The sequence below is a fragment of the Vanessa tameamea genome, chromosome 12, assembly GCF_037043105.1.
Source record: "Vanessa tameamea isolate UH-Manoa-2023 chromosome 12, ilVanTame1 primary haplotype, whole genome shotgun sequence".
Lineage (NCBI taxonomy): Eukaryota > Metazoa > Arthropoda > Insecta > Lepidoptera > Nymphalidae > Vanessa > Vanessa tameamea.
Genome location: NC_087320.1, coordinates 2,852,435 through 2,874,895, shown reverse-complemented (window position 1 = coordinate 2,874,895; position 22,461 = coordinate 2,852,435). Strand labels below are relative to the sequence as shown.

General features: G+C 32.1%; 2 protein-coding genes across 5 annotated transcripts; one reads left to right on the top strand and one right to left on the bottom strand.

The window, feature by feature from the left end:
* The first annotated feature begins 593 nt into the window (after nucleotides 1-593).
* On the top strand, nucleotides 594-12,259 carry Xrp1. Of its 3 annotated transcripts, XM_026629630.2 has the most exons (6): nucleotides 6,595-6,885; nucleotides 8,544-8,622; nucleotides 9,831-10,091; nucleotides 10,224-10,350; nucleotides 10,434-11,107; nucleotides 11,189-12,259. In XM_026629630.2, exons 3-6 carry the CDS (start codon nucleotides 9,921-9,923, stop codon nucleotides 11,771-11,773), a joined length of 1,557 nt encoding a protein of 518 aa, XP_026485415.1. In that variant the 5' UTR covers nucleotides 6,595-6,885; nucleotides 8,544-8,622; nucleotides 9,831-9,920; the 3' UTR covers nucleotides 11,774-12,259. The 3 variants fall into 3 exon arrangements, with proteins under 3 accessions (XP_026485418.1, XP_026485415.1, XP_026485417.1); XM_026629633.2 differs by lacking the exons at nucleotides 6,595-6,885; nucleotides 9,831-10,091 and adding an exon at nucleotides 594-877; XM_026629632.2 differs by lacking the exon at nucleotides 9,831-10,091.
* A 2,316-nt stretch (nucleotides 12,260-14,575) lies between these two features.
* Nucleotides 14,576-22,110, bottom strand: LOC113393091 (eukaryotic translation initiation factor 4B). Of its 2 annotated transcripts, none has more exons than XM_026629792.2 (14): nucleotides 22,033-22,110; nucleotides 21,450-21,566; nucleotides 20,784-20,968; nucleotides 20,567-20,674; nucleotides 20,390-20,478; nucleotides 19,304-19,419; nucleotides 18,234-18,336; nucleotides 17,329-17,391; nucleotides 17,193-17,260; nucleotides 16,909-17,095; nucleotides 16,559-16,643; nucleotides 16,415-16,454; nucleotides 15,695-16,326; nucleotides 14,576-15,607 (listed from the first exon to the last, which is right to left on the bottom strand). In XM_026629792.2, the coding sequence occupies exons 1-14, from the start codon at nucleotides 22,043-22,045 to the stop codon at nucleotides 15,545-15,547; spliced, it is 1,869 nt and encodes a 622-aa protein (XP_026485577.1). In that variant the 5' UTR covers nucleotides 22,046-22,110; the 3' UTR covers nucleotides 14,576-15,544. The 2 variants fall into 2 exon arrangements, with proteins under 2 accessions (XP_026485577.1, XP_064072417.1); XM_064216347.1 differs by lacking the exon at nucleotides 22,033-22,110 and adding an exon at nucleotides 21,889-21,909.
* Nucleotides 22,111-22,461: the final 351 nt, after the last annotated feature.

The following is a 22,461-nucleotide window of genomic DNA, read 5'->3' as shown; positions in this document are numbered from 1 at the left end:
GTATTAACTAATTTGTCTGAAAATTGCATCATCTAAGAATGTCAATCATTTGACAACACAACGATATACGCAGAAAACATGAATAATCTTTGTTCTTTTAATACATTATAGTTAATTTTATAAGCGCTAATAATCGTACAATAATACATAAGACGCATTTGTAATATATTTGTTATCATACCCTTCATCTTGATTTGGGAAAATTAGTTAAACAGAGAACTTGCAACAAAATTATATTCGTAGAATGGATTTGAATGTTTCACACATCATTTCTGACAATGTGTCAAAAACCCAACAATATCGTTCTCACTCTCTCTTATTACAATTGTTATTAGTTTTGTAGTCGTGCTCTTTCATACCATTAGGATTTAACCTCACACATAACTGTTTTTCTCATCAGATGACTATAAAAATCGAGAAGAACAGTGTTCTAGATAACTAAAGAGTTATATTAAAGTTTTGATTTTAAGAGTATCTTTGAGTTCTTCAAGTAGCTTTAATTAAGTTACAACACATGAAAGGATATTAAAGTGTTTTGCATCCTTAAAAATATTTAACTAAGTGGAGCTTATTATTTTTGTTTCATTTTATTTTTGGTCTTATTATCTGAAAAGTAATAAGACCACCGACTGGTTAAATTTTTCTAATATTACGAGACAAAAAGTAATATATCCAAAAATAAATATCTTCAAAAGTATTAAGTGATTAACATGAGCTACGCATACACTGAACAAAAAAGAAATAATAACTATAACAATTTGCTGAACATAAACTACAATATTACCAAGCAGTTACATAGCCGAATGAATTATTGCTTCATGCGAAAGGACAAAATAAAGAAGTTTAAGCTAGTTATTACAAGAAGAAATATCAGAATGTAAGTATCTATAAAGAACTATTTCTTATAACAGTTTTATTTTATATTAAAATTTAGGTCGCTATAATATTAATTTAATAAAACTGACATGACACGTCTCAAAGAATTCTGTTGCTTCGTAAATATTAATCCTTGAAGTATAGAATTTTGATAAAGAAAGATCACACAAATTATTTTATTTTATTGCCTAAAAATATTAATACGTTAACATTGCATACATGTCGTTTTCGAAATGAAATTGATGACTACATTTTTCATCTCCATTCGAGTAGACAATGATATTAACACTAGCATGTTCCATATCTTTTCTAATCAAGTTATCTTTGTTTAAAACTTTTTGACAAAATATTATTTCTTCATCACTATTCTTATTCTACCTTTGAATAATTTAATATTACTAATAAATATTTTAAAACATAAATAAAACTTACATAAGCTACTTTTAGTACAAATAATATGGATTAATTTAAATATACGTATATTTTAACTGTTATTGTTTATTACATTCAAAATAATATAGCGATTTGTGTAGTAGAGCAATCACCTGATTTGGTTTTATTTAATAAATATTAACAACTGTTAAGATTGGAAAAAATATAAAGGCTATATATGTATATATATACATATATATTTGGTTTAAATGATCTTAAAAAAAAAAAAATTATATGTGTGTTTTGGCAGTTATTGTTTGATAAATAGTAGGAAAATAATGTGAACTTTTATTGTATATTGCTTAAATAGTTTTTTATTATTTATTTATTAATTAATATTATTATTTTAACAATTAATTAATATAATAATATTAATTAATTGTTGATTTGATACCAGGTTGTACCTTTAAAATTTTCCATATTTATTTTTGAATCCACATTCATTGTTTTTTTATAAGTATATTAGTGCAAAGCAAAGCATTAATTCTGCAATGATAAAATTAAATGTTGTTTTTAAATAAAAAATAATAGGATAATTTACACTTTATAAGAGTGGTATGGCATGTTGCTTAACTGTGAGCACTTGGTTGTTTTTTCTGTGACTCATTGCTATAAATATATTCATTTGACACTTACCACCATTTTGAAGAATTTCTGCACATGGAACTAGAACATACTATGATTAAATACTGTTTTTAATTCCTTTTTAAAATTATATTGATATTTACAACAATACATAAAATTCAGAGTCACTTCTTATCTCACATTGGTTTACTACATGTCTCTGAAACCTTCGGATTCCGAGATTTCGGATTTAAATCTCAGATCTGCAAATAAACAGTCAAATTTTGTAATGTCAGATGTTTGCAGGATTATTGGCAGATTTGAGATTAGAAGTATTATTATAATGGAATTAGATACGTAGCAATGTTACACTTATTTACAATCCCCTGGAACTCCGGATTATTGCCTCATCAGACAGCATCACATCATTGATGGTTGAATTGGTAAATTTTTTTTTAAATGAATGCATTCCAAATATCGAATGGTTTACGAGTATCCATAGCGGAACTCTGAAATTCACCTCATGTCTCTATTATCAGATCAGTTAGATGGTTCAACATTATATTGTTGTCATCTCAATTTATATTAACATTACTTACTTGCAATGTTCCAAATTAAAAGTAGATTAAAATCGACTTTCTATGTAAAAAACTGCATACAAATTTTGCATGTGAAACTTTTAAGAATGTTATCCCTCCCAACAGTACACGTTAAGCCAGTGTCTGCGTCACAAACAAAACACCGTTTATACGTTGGCGTATAATTCATTCGACATTGACCATTTGATAAGAACGATTGTAGAAAATACTTATTGTAGCCGCCGCAACTTACCTACATATTTCTACAGAATGTCCGTATTATCTAAATGAGACTAAATCTCAATTAGGTAAAAGCCTGTAAATGTCCCACTACTGGGTTGGTTTAGTTACGGTTTCCGTAGATCATTTCCGTTTTACTAATTACCAACTAGCGATCTGCCCCGGCTTCACACGGTTGCAATGCTGATACTAAATATACTACAGAATGTTTTACAACGTTCACAGTTTTTTTGTGATAAGACAATACAAACCGCTATGTCCCTGCATTTTAAATCTGTAATGTCTTTGAAAATATTCAATTAAATTATATGCTGTAAAGGGCCATGTTGATCTATATTAAATGCACAATATATTTAAGGTACTTAATTGGATAAGGATTAATGCTGTATTGCTTAAAATCGCTTCGAAAATAAGCCAATTTTTTTCGTAAAAAGTAAAGAATAAAAAATGGTTATTGTGGGTTATCCCTAAGAGATAGACATATACCATCATGGACTTTTTTGAAGACCTTTTTAAGGTGTACAATACATACTATATTATTTTGATCTATCTCGTAGGGTTCCGCCAGCTTTTGCAATGTACGCGCAAAAAATGTTCTCCACTATATTGTGCATCTGTGCTATCTAATTCTATTAAAAAAAACCACATCAAAATCCGTTTTGTAATTTTAAAGATCTAAGCATACATAGGGACAGACAGCGGTTAGCGATTTTGTTTTATACTATGTAACTATTAATTTTATTCAATTAGTGGGTTATTTTATTTTCTTTCATTAAATTTAGTTTATGCGTTGTGATTTATGATGTGATAAAAAAATCATACTGTGTTCCAATTTCTTGCAGTGCCAATATATTGGACGGTGGTGACCGAGAACCATTAGGTACCCTCTGTGTGCCTACCTTTTTTAATGGTAAAAAATATGTATAGGTACCTCTGTTGTCTTGTAACTGTGATCAGAATAAAAGACCAGCATGATATATGATGCGGTTGTCAGTGAGTGATGGGATCCTTTGAAGTGTGCGCAAATCGCAACTGGACCATCAGACATCGGTGGCAAGCACCAAAAGACAAAATCTGTCAAACATTCGTTTGCCTATTGTTTTGGCTCGGAAAGCTGGTTCAACGCTTATAGGGACGGTGGTGTTGGTAGTTGTGGTGTTTTCACAAAGTTTATTTTTATGAAGAACCGGTCTTTTTTTTATAAAACATTTTACCAAATACTATATTTAGTAACGTTTTACTGTACTCATAATTGATAAAAATAAGATAAAATCATAGATACAACGTCAATGTGATAATAATATTAACAATCTCGTACAATCTGTGAATATAACAATGTTATCGCAATGACTTTGCAAAATGTCGATGGCGTAGTGCCGACAGAGGCCACGAAGGGTGATGGCAATGCTATGTACTCTGTCTCCCATCCAGCTTAGATTAGAGTTCATTTTTATGGTTTCATAGACGCTGGGAAACCTTATAATCTTGTTTTTTATTCAACGCGTATTTTCTTCTTACATTTTCAAATGGAAACTTTCTTCAAATGTAATATAATTCCTGGAAAAAATAAATAGAATATTATGTATTGAGGTATACTATACACCATAAAATTTATTAATTATCTGTAATTACAAGGTTTTGGACAGACAGTTTAACACGTGTACTCCGAAATGCCTTCGAATACTGCATTTTTTTAAATATAATTAATAAATAATATTTTTCCATTATAGTTGCTTCTGGGACTTCATTCTTATGTTCAAGGTCATTTAAGACGCGCTATTGTAATCTAGTAATTGCATAGTTCCCTTATTTTGTTTGTACAACTATTAAGTCATAATTGCCTTGTATAATGACATCGCCATTGCAATTATGTCATGAATGTTTTGTACAGATACATTTATAACGTGTTTTATACCTAGGTACATGGTTTTTTTTTTACATTTACATATATTCCTATTTTGTTCACGCTTCGGATTGCAATAGTTCCCTGGCGTCATTGATTTATAACACAAAAACAGAACACAAATATAAATTTGAGGTCGTTCAACTAAAAACTAGTATGAATCATCATATAAACATAATAGCAAATATTATACGTATGTTTATCTAAAAACTTACCAAGTCGTGTTTTATGAACTGTCTGATAAAGACTTGGCAGATTTTCTCCTCCATTGGAATGCTCGTGTGATGTTTGACTTAGTGGTTGAAGCGCTTACATGCTCGATTGATAGATGCACTTATAAAAATACTTACATCATCCATGGATTTTCATGAACTAGTTTTTATACTCTTGTGGAAGCTGGAAGCTGGAAGAGCCGAGATGGCCCAGTGGTTAGAACGCGTGCATCTTAACCGATGATTTCGGGTTCAAACCCAGGCAGGCACCACTGAATTTTCATGTGCTTAATTTGTGATTATAATTCATCTCGTGCTCGGCGGTGAAGGAAAACATCGTGAGGAAACCTGCATGTGTCTAATTTCAACGAAATTCTGCCACATGTGCATTCCACCAACCCGCATTGGAGCAGCGTGGTGGAATATGCTCCATACCTTCTCCTCAACGGGAGAGGAGGCCTTAGCCCAGCAGTGGGAAATTTACAGGCTGATTATGTTATGTTTATTATGTGGAAGCTAAGGTTCCGTTCTGTATGTTCCGAATTAAATATTTTAACTTAAGAAAAAAGGGTAGGTAGTCAAATTCAAGGATATGATCGCGGTTGAATCGTGTAAAATGTAGTTATATTTATGTCTGAGGCTGATCTTGTAAAAATTAAATTATGTTATTTATAGAATAGTATAGTAACCGCCTCCTAAAATCTTGGAACCATATAGCAGAATTTTAGAACACAATATACTTTTGTATCTAAATAAGCCGAAATATTTGTAACAATAGTTTATGTTCCCTTAAAATGTTTGCTAACGCGGTTTCTGATGCATGTTTTAGAACTTCAATTATATTACTTTTAATTACATGCGGTAATTATTGTTATAATAATAATTATATGATTGTTGGCTAAAGCAATGCATATATATTTTAAATATTATTTATAAAAATTAAATTATCGAAATTACGACGACGTGGCAGACGAATATGACGTAAGTTCGACAAAAATGAGGATCAACTACCTACGTTATTCTAAAACAATATTTTTTGTTTATATGTATAAGCGTTTGAAATAGAAGTACGTCAGTGGATGAATTTTAGAGTTCACAATATATAGATAAAGATGACAAGAGATAAAGAAAACAATAAAACAGGAAGATTTTCTCAGAAAATATTATGCATTTAATAAATTGCGTTAATTATGTAGTAACAGATGATTAAATAATATTTTTCTATGTCGTGATTGTAGCTATGATTAATCGTTGATAAAAATATTTAAAATGTATTAAATACTATGAGATAAAGACATTAAATACTGGATTAATCCTCTGTACTTTAAAGTTATGGGATAGTTTTAGTTTCCTTTATTTTTTAACTATTATTAATTATTTGGGTTTAAGTAATTTGTTTTTTTTTTTTTAATTTCGCCCATCGTTTTATAATTGGTCTTCCTTGAAATATGATCTTCGTTTATCTCTTAAAACAAACAAAAAATATTTTTATTATTACATAGCTTCAATAATTTTTAAATAACGAAGACCAAATTATCAGGTGATTCATAAAGAAACATTAGCTTCGTGTATTTTGTTATGTTATGTAGATGGCAGATTTGAACAGTGTAAAACCCCAGTGAAAATCCCCCACCGACCTACTTGATCGAACTCGTTGTTTGCGAGAAACAACTTAATACAAGTATAAAAGTAGTATAGCAGTGAGAAAACGCGATGGTCTCGTGACTCGTTCTCCATTGGCCAATGTAATTGACGTCATATAAAAAGACCAATCGTAGGCTAGCCAAGATATTTTTAGAACGTGAACGCGACAGTGGGGATTAAGGAAAATTGTTGCGGTGCTTTGGAACTTTATGTTGCACAATGTTTTTGGCTCTCTCATAGAGCGATTGTGTATTTTAAAAAGTGATTGAAATACTTATTATTATCAAAAGTTCACGGTTGTCATTGCATTTGACAAAGTTTCCATTGCTTGCTGCTCTTACAGCGTTTACAGTTACTTAATTTCACTAATTTAAAAAAAAGAGTAATTAGTTACTTTTGTGCATCTTGGTGCCTACAAAAATATACTTTTTGTAAGGTGAGTTAAAAATATATTTTAATAAAAATAATATCATATAAGTAATTTTATTATTAAGTTACACATATTTCACCTATTTAATTTCTTGTCAACTATAAACTGTATATAAATAAATTAAATCTAACATTCTTAATTGGATACACGCGAGCATGTTTAGACCTGCTCACTCACGTTGTGTTGTTGCATGAGTACCTGTGGACTGTAGTTTTAAGAGAGTTCTCGAATGTTTCAGAATTAAAAATAATAATAATAATATTTGATTATTTCGAATTGTACGCATTGAAAAGTAAAAAAATATATTGGCTTGAATTTTATTTCGAATTAAGTATTTTTATCTTATTGCGTAAGAATTAAATTTATTCTTGGGAAAGTTTTAATGACCTATTAAATTCTCATTAGTGACTCTAAATGTCGAATAAAAAATAGTGTTGGTTTCCGTGGTTCGCTTTTTCTTACACGAATCTTACTAATATTAGATATAAATGCCAAAGTTTGGATTGATGAATGTGAATTGATGATGAACTCAATCACGTCTGAACGGATATGAATGAAATTTGGTACAGATATAGATTATAGTTAGGAATATCACATAGGTTAGTTACAAACCGATTCACCCCCCACCCTACCTCTCCTTTACGCGGATGTAGTCGCGGCCGGAAACTAATATATTGTAAACGTGTGTTTACGTCAATGGTGACCTTGTTGTTCGGTGGACTTTTTAGTAAATGTGAAAGTATTCCTTGTAAATTACAGACAGGAAAGATATGTTTATTAGAGATATATTTACTGCCATAAAATTTTATTAAGTATGTCTTTAGGGAATCTATACCGTCACCTATTTCTTAGTTATTAAATATCAAAATGGTCATTTCTTCCAGTAAAATGACAGAAACACAATTATTCTAATGATAGCATAATTAGGTATGTAAATGTAGAAATAGTATAATCACTGTAATGTTTGATAAATGTTATACTCTCAAGATGTTCTAGAAGCTTTTCGTTGATTCTACTTTTAATATATATATATATATATATATATATTTCTATATTAAAAGTACTACTATTTGTAATATGTACAACACGTAAAGATAACGATAAAAGTGGTATCAATCAATAAGTATAGGCGGGTCATCATGACTCTTCAAGGTCAGTTTAACTCTACAAGTTGCTATAGCTTGATAATTTATATATATCAAGTTTGCATAGCCTTAATATTATTTTATGATAATCAATAAAAATCAATGAAGTTAAAATAACTCTGTTGTTAATGACAGCGTGCTATCGGGTCTTTTATTATATTATTCGGTATATTATAGGCTATTATAGTATGTTATAGGCTTCGGTAAACCTTCGATTTACGTATACCATTCAATTTGCTAATAGCTCAGTTCTATTCTATACTGCGGGCAGTTCTTGATTAATGTATCATTATTTATAACACAAAAAAAAAAAAAATTAAACTACTTATATGCTCATTCATTTTTATTCCAAAGTTCATCATCGCCTCATCATCGTTCAAAATACCATATTTTCGCACTTTATCATGAATTAGGTAATACAAATTAAAATGTCATACATATGTCATATATCATATGTATGTATGTATGTGTGTATATTAATTCTATAAATTATAATGAATTTCTTATCTATTGTTGCAGGCCTATCGCTGTGACAGTTTCTTGTCTGGGAGCCTAGAGGGTTAAAATTTCTTTAGGGACTCAAGAAGAGTTCAATAAAGTAAGTAATACCGCTGTAGCGGTTTTGTTTCCCTAATTACTTTTTGTTGCAGAACTGCAAGATCACAGCACACCGAAGAGAATTTTTCTCCAGAAAATATATATTGTTTCTATTTATTGAATACCTTTGTTTTGTAGTTTTATCAGGGATCATTTTAAATAAATAATGTTGTTCAATTGAGATGGACATAAAAAATATGATAATTGTTGTAGGATTCTAAACACGTTTCTTTTTTCATCTTGTTACAGCAATTTAGACGGAATTTAAATATCAAGGTTTATTTGCTAATCGCGTCTTTATTCCTTTTATAATTTGGCTAATTAGTACGTAAAGCAAGAAAAAGATTCATAATAAACTTTGGGTACATAAACGCATCTATAAAGAGTTCTCGGTCATCTTACGATATTGTAATACAAGTAATATGCGTTTAAACAACAATTATACGGCAAGATTATTAAATTGTATTAATCAAAAAAGCGTAGTATGGATTTTATATTCAATATTTAGTTACGGTGGCATCGAATTTATTATTTAGAATCTCATAACATAGAAACTTCAAATTTTCATTTCCTTTCCAAATCAACTAACAAATACACAACATGACACCAGATTTCCTTCATTACAATTTACACTTTATTCAATTATTCTTTGGTTTAAAACAATATTTTATCCTTAAAGGCGGTTGAGCAAAAATAACAATCCATCTTATATATTTCGACAAAGAATTGCAACCATGGCTCGAAAACTTTTCTTTTCTAGTCGGTTACATGACTTTGGGAGTTAGTTTTATTTTTTACAATCGTAAATTTGGTAAATTGAAATTAAATTGGAACTACTTAAATTAATGATTTGGAAACTCAAATTAATTAGAAAAGCGCGTAGTATGTTTCGTGGTTCATATATATATTTTAAATTATATTTATGCTTTAACAGTTCCTTACAATGTCATGTAAACGATATTCTATATATCTATTTTTGGGTCCTTTACATGTGCACGGAGTCAGTGTTCGAATCTTAAAACTGATTCTTTAATTTAAAATCTTTGAATATTTTATCCTTGCATATGTTAAAATAAAAATAATAATATTACATTCAGACATCTAAACGTTCCCACGATCCTATCATGCTTTTATGATCCACCTTTTTTCCTTACCTTTGCTTCATAAAAATATATACATTATGTTACGTCGTATCATTTCTGTTTGTAGTTCTATTCAAAATGGTTGCTCAAAAGATCACCGTCAGTCCGTGTCGAGGAGACGATAACGGAAATAAGTTCAAACAAAATACCGAAAGACATGGTTTTTTCGCAAACGAGTGTCAATACTCAACGTCCTTTGAAAGTGGTAGAAATAAATCGCTTAAAGTCCGAAAAGAATCAACAGGTGAACGGTCTAACCGGAGTAATTACCGGCGGAACTACAAAGTTAACGTCATCATCGCCCGTGGCTACAACCAGCTTTTCCGAGGTAAGGAGGTGTCTTCGAGTCCGTGAGTACATATCATAATTTTATTTTTAAGTTCTATAATAAGTTCATTTAAATTATTTTTAGTTATCTAATTATTGTAAACATAATCTAATATGTAATCTTAAATTTCAGGACTATCTGAAAGCGGAGCCGATATTCGAGAATACGATGTTTCACGATTCGGACTGCGAGTTCTTCCAAGATTTGGTAGAATGGTGCGCCACGCCAGCCGCCGAGGAAGAAAAAATACAGTCCACTGGTAAGTAGTAAAATAATCTATAGGAAAAAAATTTGTTACGTCTAGCAAAAACAACTTATTGTAATCATATTTCTTATTAACAGATTCTCTAAACAAACCAGAAACAAGGGCACACAAAACCAACACACCATACACGCCCATCTCACCGCAAGGTTGGGATGTATTCGACGCTAACTCGCCGTCTGCCCAAACGATTAATCAAACACCCAGCTATCCTGTGTCACCTAACGTGGATGGGTTGGCAGAGTTTAACACAGATTTTTTCAATAATTCAAGTATAGCAAACGATAATAAAATACCATTCCAAGAGCAATTTGTAGACATTAATACATTGCCAGTGGTAATAGGTGATTTAGCGTCCGAAGTAATCGCTGACATGAATCCGTGGCAAGCATCGGAGTCTGCTTGGCAGGATATACACGACATAGATTACACTAAATCAATATCAGACACACATAACACAATGCCCTTCATCCACCAAGATGACTCACTGGACATGAAATTTGTATCGGTTACACCACAAGAGGTGGAAAATAACAACATAATAATATCAGAGTACATAATCAATAAGGAAAGGGATGTGGAGAGTAATGAACCAGACCTGCTTACTCGGCCAGAGAGGCGTGGGGTGGGGCTCTCCGTAGATGTGGCTGCACACACAAAGACATGGCCTGAAGATATGGATATTATAAGTACACCAGAAGTTCTCAGTTTTGTTGAACAGCTAGAGCAAGAGAAATGCATACTTCCAAGCTCGGTAAGCTAGCTTTTCATTTTTATACATTTTGTTTGTTTATTTAATGCATTTTTTTTAATTTCAATAATTTTATTATTATAGACTACTGCATTGACATCCGAGATCGATATCTACGCAGAAAGCGCAAAAATAGAAGAATCTCCAATCCCAGCAGACTATGAACCTATAACTCCTAAAAGTGAACCTATAGTTGATTCAGAAGAAGATATCACATCTAATCCAAAGAAGCGGCGCCGCCATGACAGTGAAGATTCAGATGAGACTTATACTCCGTATACTGAACAATCACCTAGAAAATACAGAAAGCGAAAGCCTAGTATACCTATAAAGGAAATGATAAAAGCACTGGAAGGTGCACAGCAGCCACCAAAAACTCGAAGAGGTAGACCTCCAAAAAGGAGAGAGAGTACACTGTCTACTGTAAGTGATAACTCATCAGTATCTACTCATGAGATGAAGTACAGAGAATTGAGGGATAAGAATAATGAAGCCTCAAAAAGATCTAGAATGAATAGAAAAATCAAGGAGCTACAAATGGAACAGTTAGCTGATGAACTAGAAGAGAGAAATAAGATACTAAAAGTTCGAGCAGATCTTCTAGAAGACATGACTAAGAAGTTGAGGGACGCGCTCATGACAGCTGTGTCGCAGAAAAAAGTAGGATAAGACTATTAAAATTGGTGCATAGCACTATTTTATACATTAAAATCTATGTGAATAGATTTAAAACATAGTTTTGGGGGCTATAACCATAATTACTTTATTTGAAACATATTGTATAGATAGCCCAATTGGCCATGACATGAGCATTACAAATTTGCTCTATGTATCTCGGATTTGACAAATATAATTTTACTTATTGGACTTGACTATTATGATGTATTAGATTTAAGCATTCATTTTATAAAAAAACTATTGATACATTTGGAATATATTTTACAGAAGATTCTTAAGTTAACAAACTTATGTCATATTATCTTAGTCTTTCGATGCTGTTATGATGCTCGAAGTTAATGTTTAAAAAAAAACTTCATCTATAATGTAGAACTCATTTGTTAGTTTATTGAATTATATGTGATGTTCAATTAAATGAAGCACATAGATTTATTGTTTTTATTGTATTTGGAATAAATGATTTCATTTTGTTAAAAATTGTTTTACTGCAAAATAAGAACACACAATAAAAATAATTACTTAATTTTTCTTGTAATAGAGGAAAAGCTGAAGCTGGCGGCCACTATTTAGAGTGGGCCCAGGCCCTATGCGTTCATTAAAAACTTTTGATTTTGCCGCTGCCAGCTTTAACTTCACGTAATATAGTTGATATAACTATTTTTTTTTTATTATCGTAATTTTTCACTTACGCAATTTCATTTATAAAAAGCACTTAATCACTTTAAATACGAAAAACAGAATGTAAACAATATACACACGCGAAGATGAAGAAATATTTTTGTTTGTTAATAAGTTAATGTTTTTTTATGATAAATATGTCTTCATTCTATTTCTAAATTGATAATTTGACTCATTTTTAATTTTTATTTTCATAAGTCGTTTACGATGTAAACATTTTAAAAATGGTATTATTGTAATAAATCAATAATTTACGGGACCGGTTGTCAATTATGTCAACTGTCAAGGAGGAATCGGGGTCTATAGAGTATAGATTTTCTACTGTTGGTCCAAACTGTAGAGGTAAGAAGTATCTTTGTATGTCAAAATTGTTAAATTTAGATGTCGCTGCTGGAGCTAGAAGTTAAAATTTGAAGTAACGCGCTAATACTCGATAGAGTAAAATGAAATTTTAGAGAAAAAGAGAAATAACCATCTTAAAAGGGCGCTTTTTTCATTTCTTTTGTTAATCAAAGCTATAAATACTAAATTTATTTAAATATTAATTTGAAGAAATACACTTATACTATACAGTATTATTCTGACAATATAGTCTTTATCACATATATTTTGGTAGTCACATTTTCGATTGTTGTTTACACATATGAGATACTACTTCTTACCTAGAGGTAAGGAAATGTATAACACTAAAAAATACATACCTATATAGGTTTTGACTAGATTATCAAGAAGTCTTAATGTATTGCTACTTTAATTTCGAAGTATACTATAAGACCTGTAATTCGACTCATAACAAAACATATAATAACATTATGGCAAAGTTACATCATAAAATAATATAAGTGTCATTGAATTCATTTTAATTAATACCATATTTCAAAGATGGTAACATTAAACCAATAACCTTGTAGCTTATAACCTGTTTTAAAATTCCACAGAATGTGTAATTTTGTTCGACCATGTACCAGCGTTGCAGACCTATCGACAGTTTGACTATCGATAGTTGACCTCGAAAACTATTCAGGATATCGATAGTATCGTATTGATCAATACTATCGATAGTGGCAATACTATCGATACTATCGAAAGTATCGCTAGCTCTCTGTAAGCAATACTATTGGTAGTAGCGATAGTATTGCTACTATCGATAGTAATGATAGTTTTGGACTATCGATAGCCAGCGATTTTTTGATAGTATTTGATTTTTAATGTAAGTAATGTATTCTAATCGCTACACTCAAGATTACTACAAAAAAGTTTCATTGTAATGTCACCGTCCTCCTAAAAGGTTTTTTTAAATGTTATGAGTATTTATAATGTTTATTCATAAATCAAACACAAAAAATATTGACAAAATTTTTCACATTTAAATTTTTCATTTTTTCGCACAAAATGTCTTAATTCTAAAAACAAATATTGTGGTAAATTTAATTTCATTCATTTAAATATACACTATAGTTGGCCTACTAAATTACTTATCTTTAGAAAGTAATACTATCGGAAATTACTGGCTATCGATAGTACAAAACTATCGATAGTTTAGGGTTACATGTAATGGTTTTGCAAAACTATCGATAGTTTAGGGTTACATGTAATGGTTTTGCAAAACTATCGATAGTATCAATAGTATTGCTTATGGGAAGCTATCGATACTATCGCTGTCACCTTAACTATCGATAGTCTATCGATATACAAAACTACCATGTACGCTTAAGCAACAGAATCCTAGAAAACGTCCAAAACTTAAATATTTGGTTCTTCTCAAATTTGAGGTACTTCTTTTCTGGTGGAAGATTATTGATAGTCAAAAATCTAAGTCTAACTTTGATCAACGGTTACCACCGTTGATCAAAGTTAGACTTAGATTTTAATTTGTCATTCGAGGTACAGAGTATACACTATACAGTAAGAATGTTATTTATACGTTCGAGTATTGATCTCTCGGCAAAGGTCGTATATTACTTTTAATGTAAATATTTTGCTTTGACTTTTGAGTATTTCAAGTGTTCTTACAGTTTAAGTACATTTCAAGTTTTTTTAAATATATAACGTAAATTCAGTAGAACAAATTTTTTGGCACCACATTTGTTTTCAAGGAGAAGAAATAAAAAGAAATTTTGGCTGTAAAAAGAGTAATTTATTTATAATTCACAATTGGAGAATATGTACCAAAAAAATCCTGAAGATAGATATTACAAACATAATATTATATTTTGTCATAGATCAGAATATTCTTGTGACCAAGCCTAATCTGTAATATTTACAATTAGGTACTTTTTATGACTTTTTTATTCACTCAAGGCAGGCAAATTAATATACTTGCAAAATTTATGTAAAATGCGTCAAAATAAACATTTTACAACTGCATGACAAATTTTGAGTGTAAAGATAAATAATACAATTAACATTCTAACAATAATTCTAAAACGACTAAATATTTAGTATAGACATACTCTAAATAAGGAAAACAGATTCCCAGTGGTGGTACTGAAACGTTTCTTAATGAAATTTTCATAAAAGAAACTCAAACAATGATAATAAAAAAATATTCACAAAAGAATTTAATTTGAGAGCACCTGTAACAGTTTATCAGTTCATTGCAAAATAGTAGGAATAATTCTCTCGGCCGATATTGTAATGTAACCTGCTTATAATTATTACAATTTAACAAACCCATAGAAAAATTTACACCAATCAGTTCATGGTTACAAATTAGCAGCCCCAGCCTGTACTATGACCAATACATAAGCTATATGATTAATTAAAATATGTGAAAGAAGAAAAATTTAGGAATCGGAATGAATTGCGATTAACATTAGAATAATAAGACAAGTAAAGATACAGCTGTACTTAATGGGGCATAATAGAGGCTGGGGCCGGCCTCGAAGCAGTGTTAGCATCAGCGACCCTAATATACACGTATACCACACCGCACTAACGACTAATGAGTTCTATTACATAGCACAATTGATGATCGTCTGAGCGCTTAGCGAGTCGCACCGCACACGCCGGCACTTGATACTCGTAAATTTACACTTTACACTCGAGTCAGTAAAAAACGGAAACTGATAAATGAAGCACGTGTTAATCGGAACCGCCGTCGTCTGCGTCTTCCAGGAAGCTAAATTTATTCGATGCTACAAAGTTCTGAAAAAAAAGAAAGAATATAATGTAAATCAAATATGTACTAAAAACCATTTCCAAGGTATTCGGTAATATTGTTATATGACGTACCGGTTTTTCCTGCTCCTTCAGCTTAGGCATAGGTTTGTCGACTCCAACGTCGTGTCTGTCGCGGCTGCGACTTTGGCGACCGTTATGTTGGTCGCGTGGCTCTCCATCTTTCCGTTCCGATGACGGGTCGCGCTGGCGTTCATTTCGCTCACCGGAAATATCACGCCTATCGCGATCGTCTCTATTTTCCTTTTCGCCTATATCCTTGTCACGCCTGTCGTCGTCCTTGCCTTCGCGTTCTCTGTCGTCTCTATAATCGCGGTCCCTTTCGTCTTTATAGTCGCGATCCTTTTCATCTCTGTAATCACGGTCTCTATCGTCTCTATAATCGCGGTCTTTATCGTCCCTGTAATCGCGGTCTTTATTATCCCTGTCGCGGCGGTCTCTTTCGTCTCTTTCGCGGCGGTCTCTATCGTCTCTTTCGCGTCGATCTTTGTCATCTTTTGAATAGTCGCGCCGGTCTCTATCGTCTTTGGAAAAGTCGCGCCTATCTCTGTTATCCTTAGAATAGTCGCGCCTATCATTGGCGTCTTTAGAATAGTCGCGGCGATCTCTATCGTCTTTATCGTCGCGGGAATAGTCACGTCGGTCTCTATTGTAACTGCGAGAATCTCTACCACGATCACGGTCATCTGTGAATAATAAAAATAAATGAATAAAATACATTTTATACAACTATATTGTCAAATAATTTCTAAATAAGTTGTAAGTTATACAAACCACGTCTAGCGCCACCACGACGATCGCCAGAATGGTCGTTCTAAAAACGTGAAAAAACATTGTTTAGTGAAGATTAACGAATATATAAGATATAATTATTAATAATGTAACTTATAATTTGTCTACAACAAGCATTTAACGCACCCTGCGACCCCAACGTTCTTTCTCCTCAACAGCGCGCCTTGATTCTTCTTCTTGTTTTCTTAAACGCTCTTCTATTTCTCGTTCCCTATAAGTTAAAAAACGGCAATTAATTTTTATTCAAAAAATATTGTTATTGATTAAAGTTCGTGGATAAGTTGTGGGTGTAAAGCGACCGAGTCGAGCATAAAACATGACACGGTGTCTAATTAACCCTCTCTTTAATTTAGCGCATAGACAAATATGTCTTAATAACAATCAAAATAACATAACTCAGATTGTTAATTCATGCGCAAAAAATACTGTTCATTACATAACAGTTATATAATTTTTTTTATATGAATTGGACTTACTTAGCTGCAGTATCAACAGGCTTGGCAGCTCCGAAAACTTTTTCAGCAGGGACTGGTTTAGGCACATTCTTCTCTGGCATTTTGTCTTCGAGTAAGGCTCCATCTGCAGGTTTTGTAGGCGTCTCGGTCTCTCGGGGCACAGTTCTTGGTAGTAGATTAAGCTTAGGACGTTCACGAGGTTTACTGTCTGAATACAGAGAAGAATACCAGTAAATATTTTGCACTTGCATAAATATAAATTGCAAATTTGTTCGAATAATAATAAATTTATAATAGTTGAATACCTTCTCTCACTGGATCACGGTCCCTGTCTCCGAATCCCCTACCACCAAATCCTCTGCTTTCGCGACTCCTAATAAGATAAATTAGTTAAGTTTTGTATTTAACACATAAATATTATAAAATGATTCACCAACATACCCATATCCATCTCTCTCGGCCGTACGAAAACCATCACGGCCACCGTAGCCACGATCTCGTCCACTATAACAAATGAACATAAGAGGAATATAAAACTGGCAATTTTACTAATATTATAAATTAGAAAGTTTGACTGGATGTTTGTTATATAATCATAGTTAGTTTGGATGAAATTTATTTAATTTTTGCAGAATCCTTGCTTTGCAAAAATCGACATCATTTTTTGCATAGTCGTATTGGGGAAAACAAATCCAAAAAAAACACCTACTTTTTCTCACGGAAATGTTGCTCGGTTCCTATGGAATAGTTTTAAGAGAAAAGATTTGTTTGTTTGTAATTGATAATTGAACTAATTGAAACGATTTTAATACATTTTTCACCATCAGAAAGCTAATTTATCCAAGAGTAACAAAGGCTATATATCGTTTTAGTAGTATTAAGAATTCAGCCTAAAATAATAGAATTTGTGAAATTAGTCAGTAGAATAAGCGCTACCGAGCTCTTTAATTTCCGTGCGCTGGCTAAATGGTCCGTTATACATAATTACTACATATTCCAAAAAAATATATTTTAAGCAAACTAAAACAATGTCCGGGTATCCATGTAGCTTTATTTTAATACTTGATTTTATTTTTAAAAAAGTTAAACTATTGAAAAATCACTAATCAATACGGACATAACTTCGTAAAGTCAGAAGTTGCGCCGTAGGATCGAACTTTTGGGTTGCAATCCAATCACTAGATTAGTCAACAAGTCACAAAACTATTTTTCCTATTTCTTAAAAATTTTAATATTTAATTATGTATAATATAATAAATAATAACAAGTAAACTTTAAGATGACATGATGAAGACTTTGAGAACTAATGTAAGGTCATCTAAGCAAGCCAAGCTTAGTCTACAAACCTTTCCCGGTCGCGGCCGTAGGAGTCCCTGCCGCCGTAGGGCGTGCGCGCAGGCTCGCTGCGCTCTGCGTCGCGCCAGCCGCCGGGACGGTTGTCTGCGCTTGCTACAGGCCACGCAAAACATTATTGAATAAATTATATATATCACTCTGATTTTATTACGGTAATAAGATTAGTAACCTCACTCAGAAGAGAGACGAGGTGGAGCGAGCCGAAGATTAGTCTGAATTGAGTTGCGACGGAGTCGTGTCACAGATTGTACTAAAATTGCAGGCCACAGGAAACTTCCATCGACGTAAGGGTTACGTTTCATCTAGAGTAACCTATAGAGTCCCCAACTAGCCCTATTGTCGGATTTTTTGGTTTTCCTGTCGTTGCTATGAGCAACGCCTCTTGCTGAAAGATTTTATGTGACCACAGTGCACAATAGCCTTTACTCAGACCTTCCCGAGATGAATGGAGTAACTAATTATCATCTATTTTATTCCCATATCGACACCATGCTGCTGCAAAGGTGGAAATACTAAGTTTTAAATTTCACTGTATAAATCACAGCCGTTAATAAAATAGATATTTAACAGATAATATGTACTTTGAATGTGCATCCCAAGTGTGACATTAAAGCTCGCTCCAAACCCAAACTCATATTCATCATAGTGACATAAAACAAAAACATAGTATAAAAAAAAAACTTTTTGATTCAGTAATTTAAGAACTATATGTATATAAAATAATATGTAATCCATGTAATCTATTCCAGGAGAAGTTTGGGTCACATAAGCAAAAACTTTAATATTGAATTGACTAATATCATTAGCCGAAAAGTTTAATAATTAATCAATGATATTCATTCTTCCATATTGATTCGCAGAAATTGAATTTTGAATGTTGGCAAAGTGTAATTGAATGAATTAGTGTTCAATTATAAATAAGGAAGTTTTAATCATAAACTGTTTATTATATATAATTAAACAAAGGTTAATTAACTTAATGGAGTTATTAAAAAATAGCATGGAAAAGGGTACAATATTTTGTACAAAATGTGTGGTTTATGTTTGTGATAAAACTTACAGTCCCGCTCCCGCTCGCGCTCGCGGTCGCGCGTGGCGTCGGAGCGGCGCGCCGGCTCGGGCATGGCTCGCGGGCCGGAGCGCCAGTCGCCCATCGTGCGCTCCGGGTCATATTCTCTGCAAATTTATATCCATTAATAGCCTAAACTATAATATCATAATGTATTTGAGAAATAATTACTGTATATAATATACTTAATATCAGAAAAAAATATGTAATACTAGCAATTAATTAATCTTTGCTTTATAAAGGTTGTTAAAATCTTGTATCTGCTTTTAAGTGTAATTTTGATTATTAAACAATTGTTTAATAAACAAAATAATTTCCCTCATGATTCTTGTTGCTACCATTCGACTCTGGTGTTACAAACAGGCAGGACAATTTTGTTTTTCAAAATTAGCTGTAATTTTTTTTATTACTTGTAATAAGGAAGTAATGCTTATATGTGAATGATAAATTATCAAATACTATAGATTATATTTTGTAAATGTAAAATTTTTGATCAATCAATGGCCTCATAAATTTAGTTGATATTTACTTTAATAATATATATTTAATATAATAGATATAACAGCAAAAGGCCCCGCAAAATGCTAAGTCGTCATCATCAACTATAGACATTGCTGCTGTTAAATTATTTATCAAAGAACATTTCGGTCATTATGCAAATGTCAAGAGACTTATGTATGCCTCTTCACTTTTCTTTATTTTCAAAAGGGCTCACAAACTCATAAATATAAGAGCAAAAAACACAATGTCCCTGTTTTACAAATGCAAGTGTTCAATTGACCTACTAGTGTCTAAAGTCTAATAACATTTTTAAAATACTCTTTGAATAATTAATTTATAGCTAATGTCAGCCGGAATTATGTAACAATTCTTATTATACCCCTAACATGTATGGGGTATTGTTAGAATTTATGAATATATTATACAAGGAAGTATATAATAATTTGTTAAAAGATTCTAAGCAAAGTTTCACTGAAAACTAGCAGTATTTTTAGTCATCTGCTACAAGCAGAAGAACTACTGTTATGGTGTAATATTTATTAGGTATATGCATATCAGTTTACTCATTTTTCTTACCTATCTCTGTCAGATCTGCCACTTCTACCCATTCGACGATCATTATCTTGAGTAGACACTTCTATTCTGATTCTTCTGCCTCCTATCATCTATATTGAAATAATTGATAGTCATTTTACAATTTTAGATCAAATTATTGCAAATAATAGGAGTTGAAACAAATTGATTTTAACTTACCAAATCAGGCATGTTCATAGCACTGACAAGGCTCTCTCTGTCTTCAAAATCTACATCCCCAAAGCCTTTAAGACGGCCTCCTTCTTTGGGCAGCCGCAAATTGTTTATCTATGTGCAAATAATTTAATGAAAATAACTGGATATAAATATTATAAGACAATTTTTAAGTATTTCTTAGTTGTAATAATATAATACTAAAAATAATGAAAATTCATACCTTAAGCCCTTCAAAGAACTCCATGATCGCACTCTCCTCAACATCATAAGGCAAGTTGGAGATGTGTGCGATAAAGGGAGGACGACGCGGTATAGATTCATCATCCACTGCAAGGCCACCACGGGCTGCGCGCGACGCTGACGGCAGCACCACAGGCGCACGATGTCGCGATGATACATATGTATCTGAAAGCAGTTGCATTGATGTATTGATGCTAATATTTTGTATTAGTTCGTTTTTTACATTATTTGCTATAAAAAGATACACCCTCAGTTGGTTATGGGAGCAGGCCAATGAAAGACTAGTCTGAATTGAGTTGTGACCTAAGTCATCTCATAGATCGTGCTAAAATTGCTGGTCATGAGGGTTTCCAACAATGCCAAATCTACACCTCCACCTTAACCCACTGGTCAGGTATCCTAGGCTTAAAATGGCATTGTTATTTCTGGTTCCCCCACCTTCCTTGTGATGAAAGCATCCGGCTAGAATGTATGAAAACACAAAGACCTTTACTCAGACCTTCCCGGGGCGGAGCGAGTGACGCGCACCCAGTGTGTGCGCCCCAAGTACGAGATTATCATTGGCTTGCCATTACCCGTAAAATATCATCATTGGGTGTTATTTTTTAAACGTAAACTATTAATACAAACATGTTCTTTTACTTACGTCCATCGTCTACAGAATCTGCCCAGTCGTTAGCTGCAGGGGTTGTGGTTGTGGTTGACTCCGCAATGAAGTTTGTGGCGTCGGCTTTGATCCATTTTATTTTCTTTGATTTCTTGCCTACAATAAGTTACGACAAATTTATATATATTTTAACCCTAAGGCATATCTATATTGAGTACAGCGATGACGCACAGCAAGTGAACGACCTATTCCGATTTTGGAAAGTGGTTATTCGTAGGCAAGTTCAAAGGACATTTCGATGATTTTACAACAGCTGGCTGTTTATAAAAGTTTACTAGATTTACCATAAGTATATAGTATCACTAGAACGGGAACATTACGATTAAAGGAAAAAGTTTAAGAAATTAAAAGTTGAAAATGTGGCCACGCGGTAAATCCAAACGTCCGCAAAGGTGAATTGATGACACGTTAGCATTACCTAATTAAATCTGATGCGTATATAAATTAGCTTTTTGATAAATTAAAGCAACGTACATAAAATACATGCAAAATAATTGAAAATAAATCACAGAATATAGCGAAATATAACAGTTTTACAAATGACTAAATTAATAAAACTAACCTGTAGCGGCCATATTACAAGGCTGGGGCCAGTGTTGCCACTGACATCACAGATTATAGTTCTGAAACCAGAGTATACCATAATTAATTTTACCATGGTTAAAATTGTTACCATATTTTAAATCTCCAAATCTTCCTAATTCAGTTTTGCATTATTAAATTATTTTAACGAAACTTATTAAGTACACAATTTTTAAATTCAGTTTTGAATAAGATAACAATCATGTTATCAATTTACAAAATCCACATTTATTTAATAATATAATGTACATAATATATAATATAATTATATTTTAAATACAATATTTATGACAACAATATAATGAGAATATTCAATGATATGTTAATCCAAATTAGTCAAATGATATAAGAAATTCTGGTGGCTGGAAAGGCTCAGATTTTGGCAAATTCAAGAAAAAATATATAGACA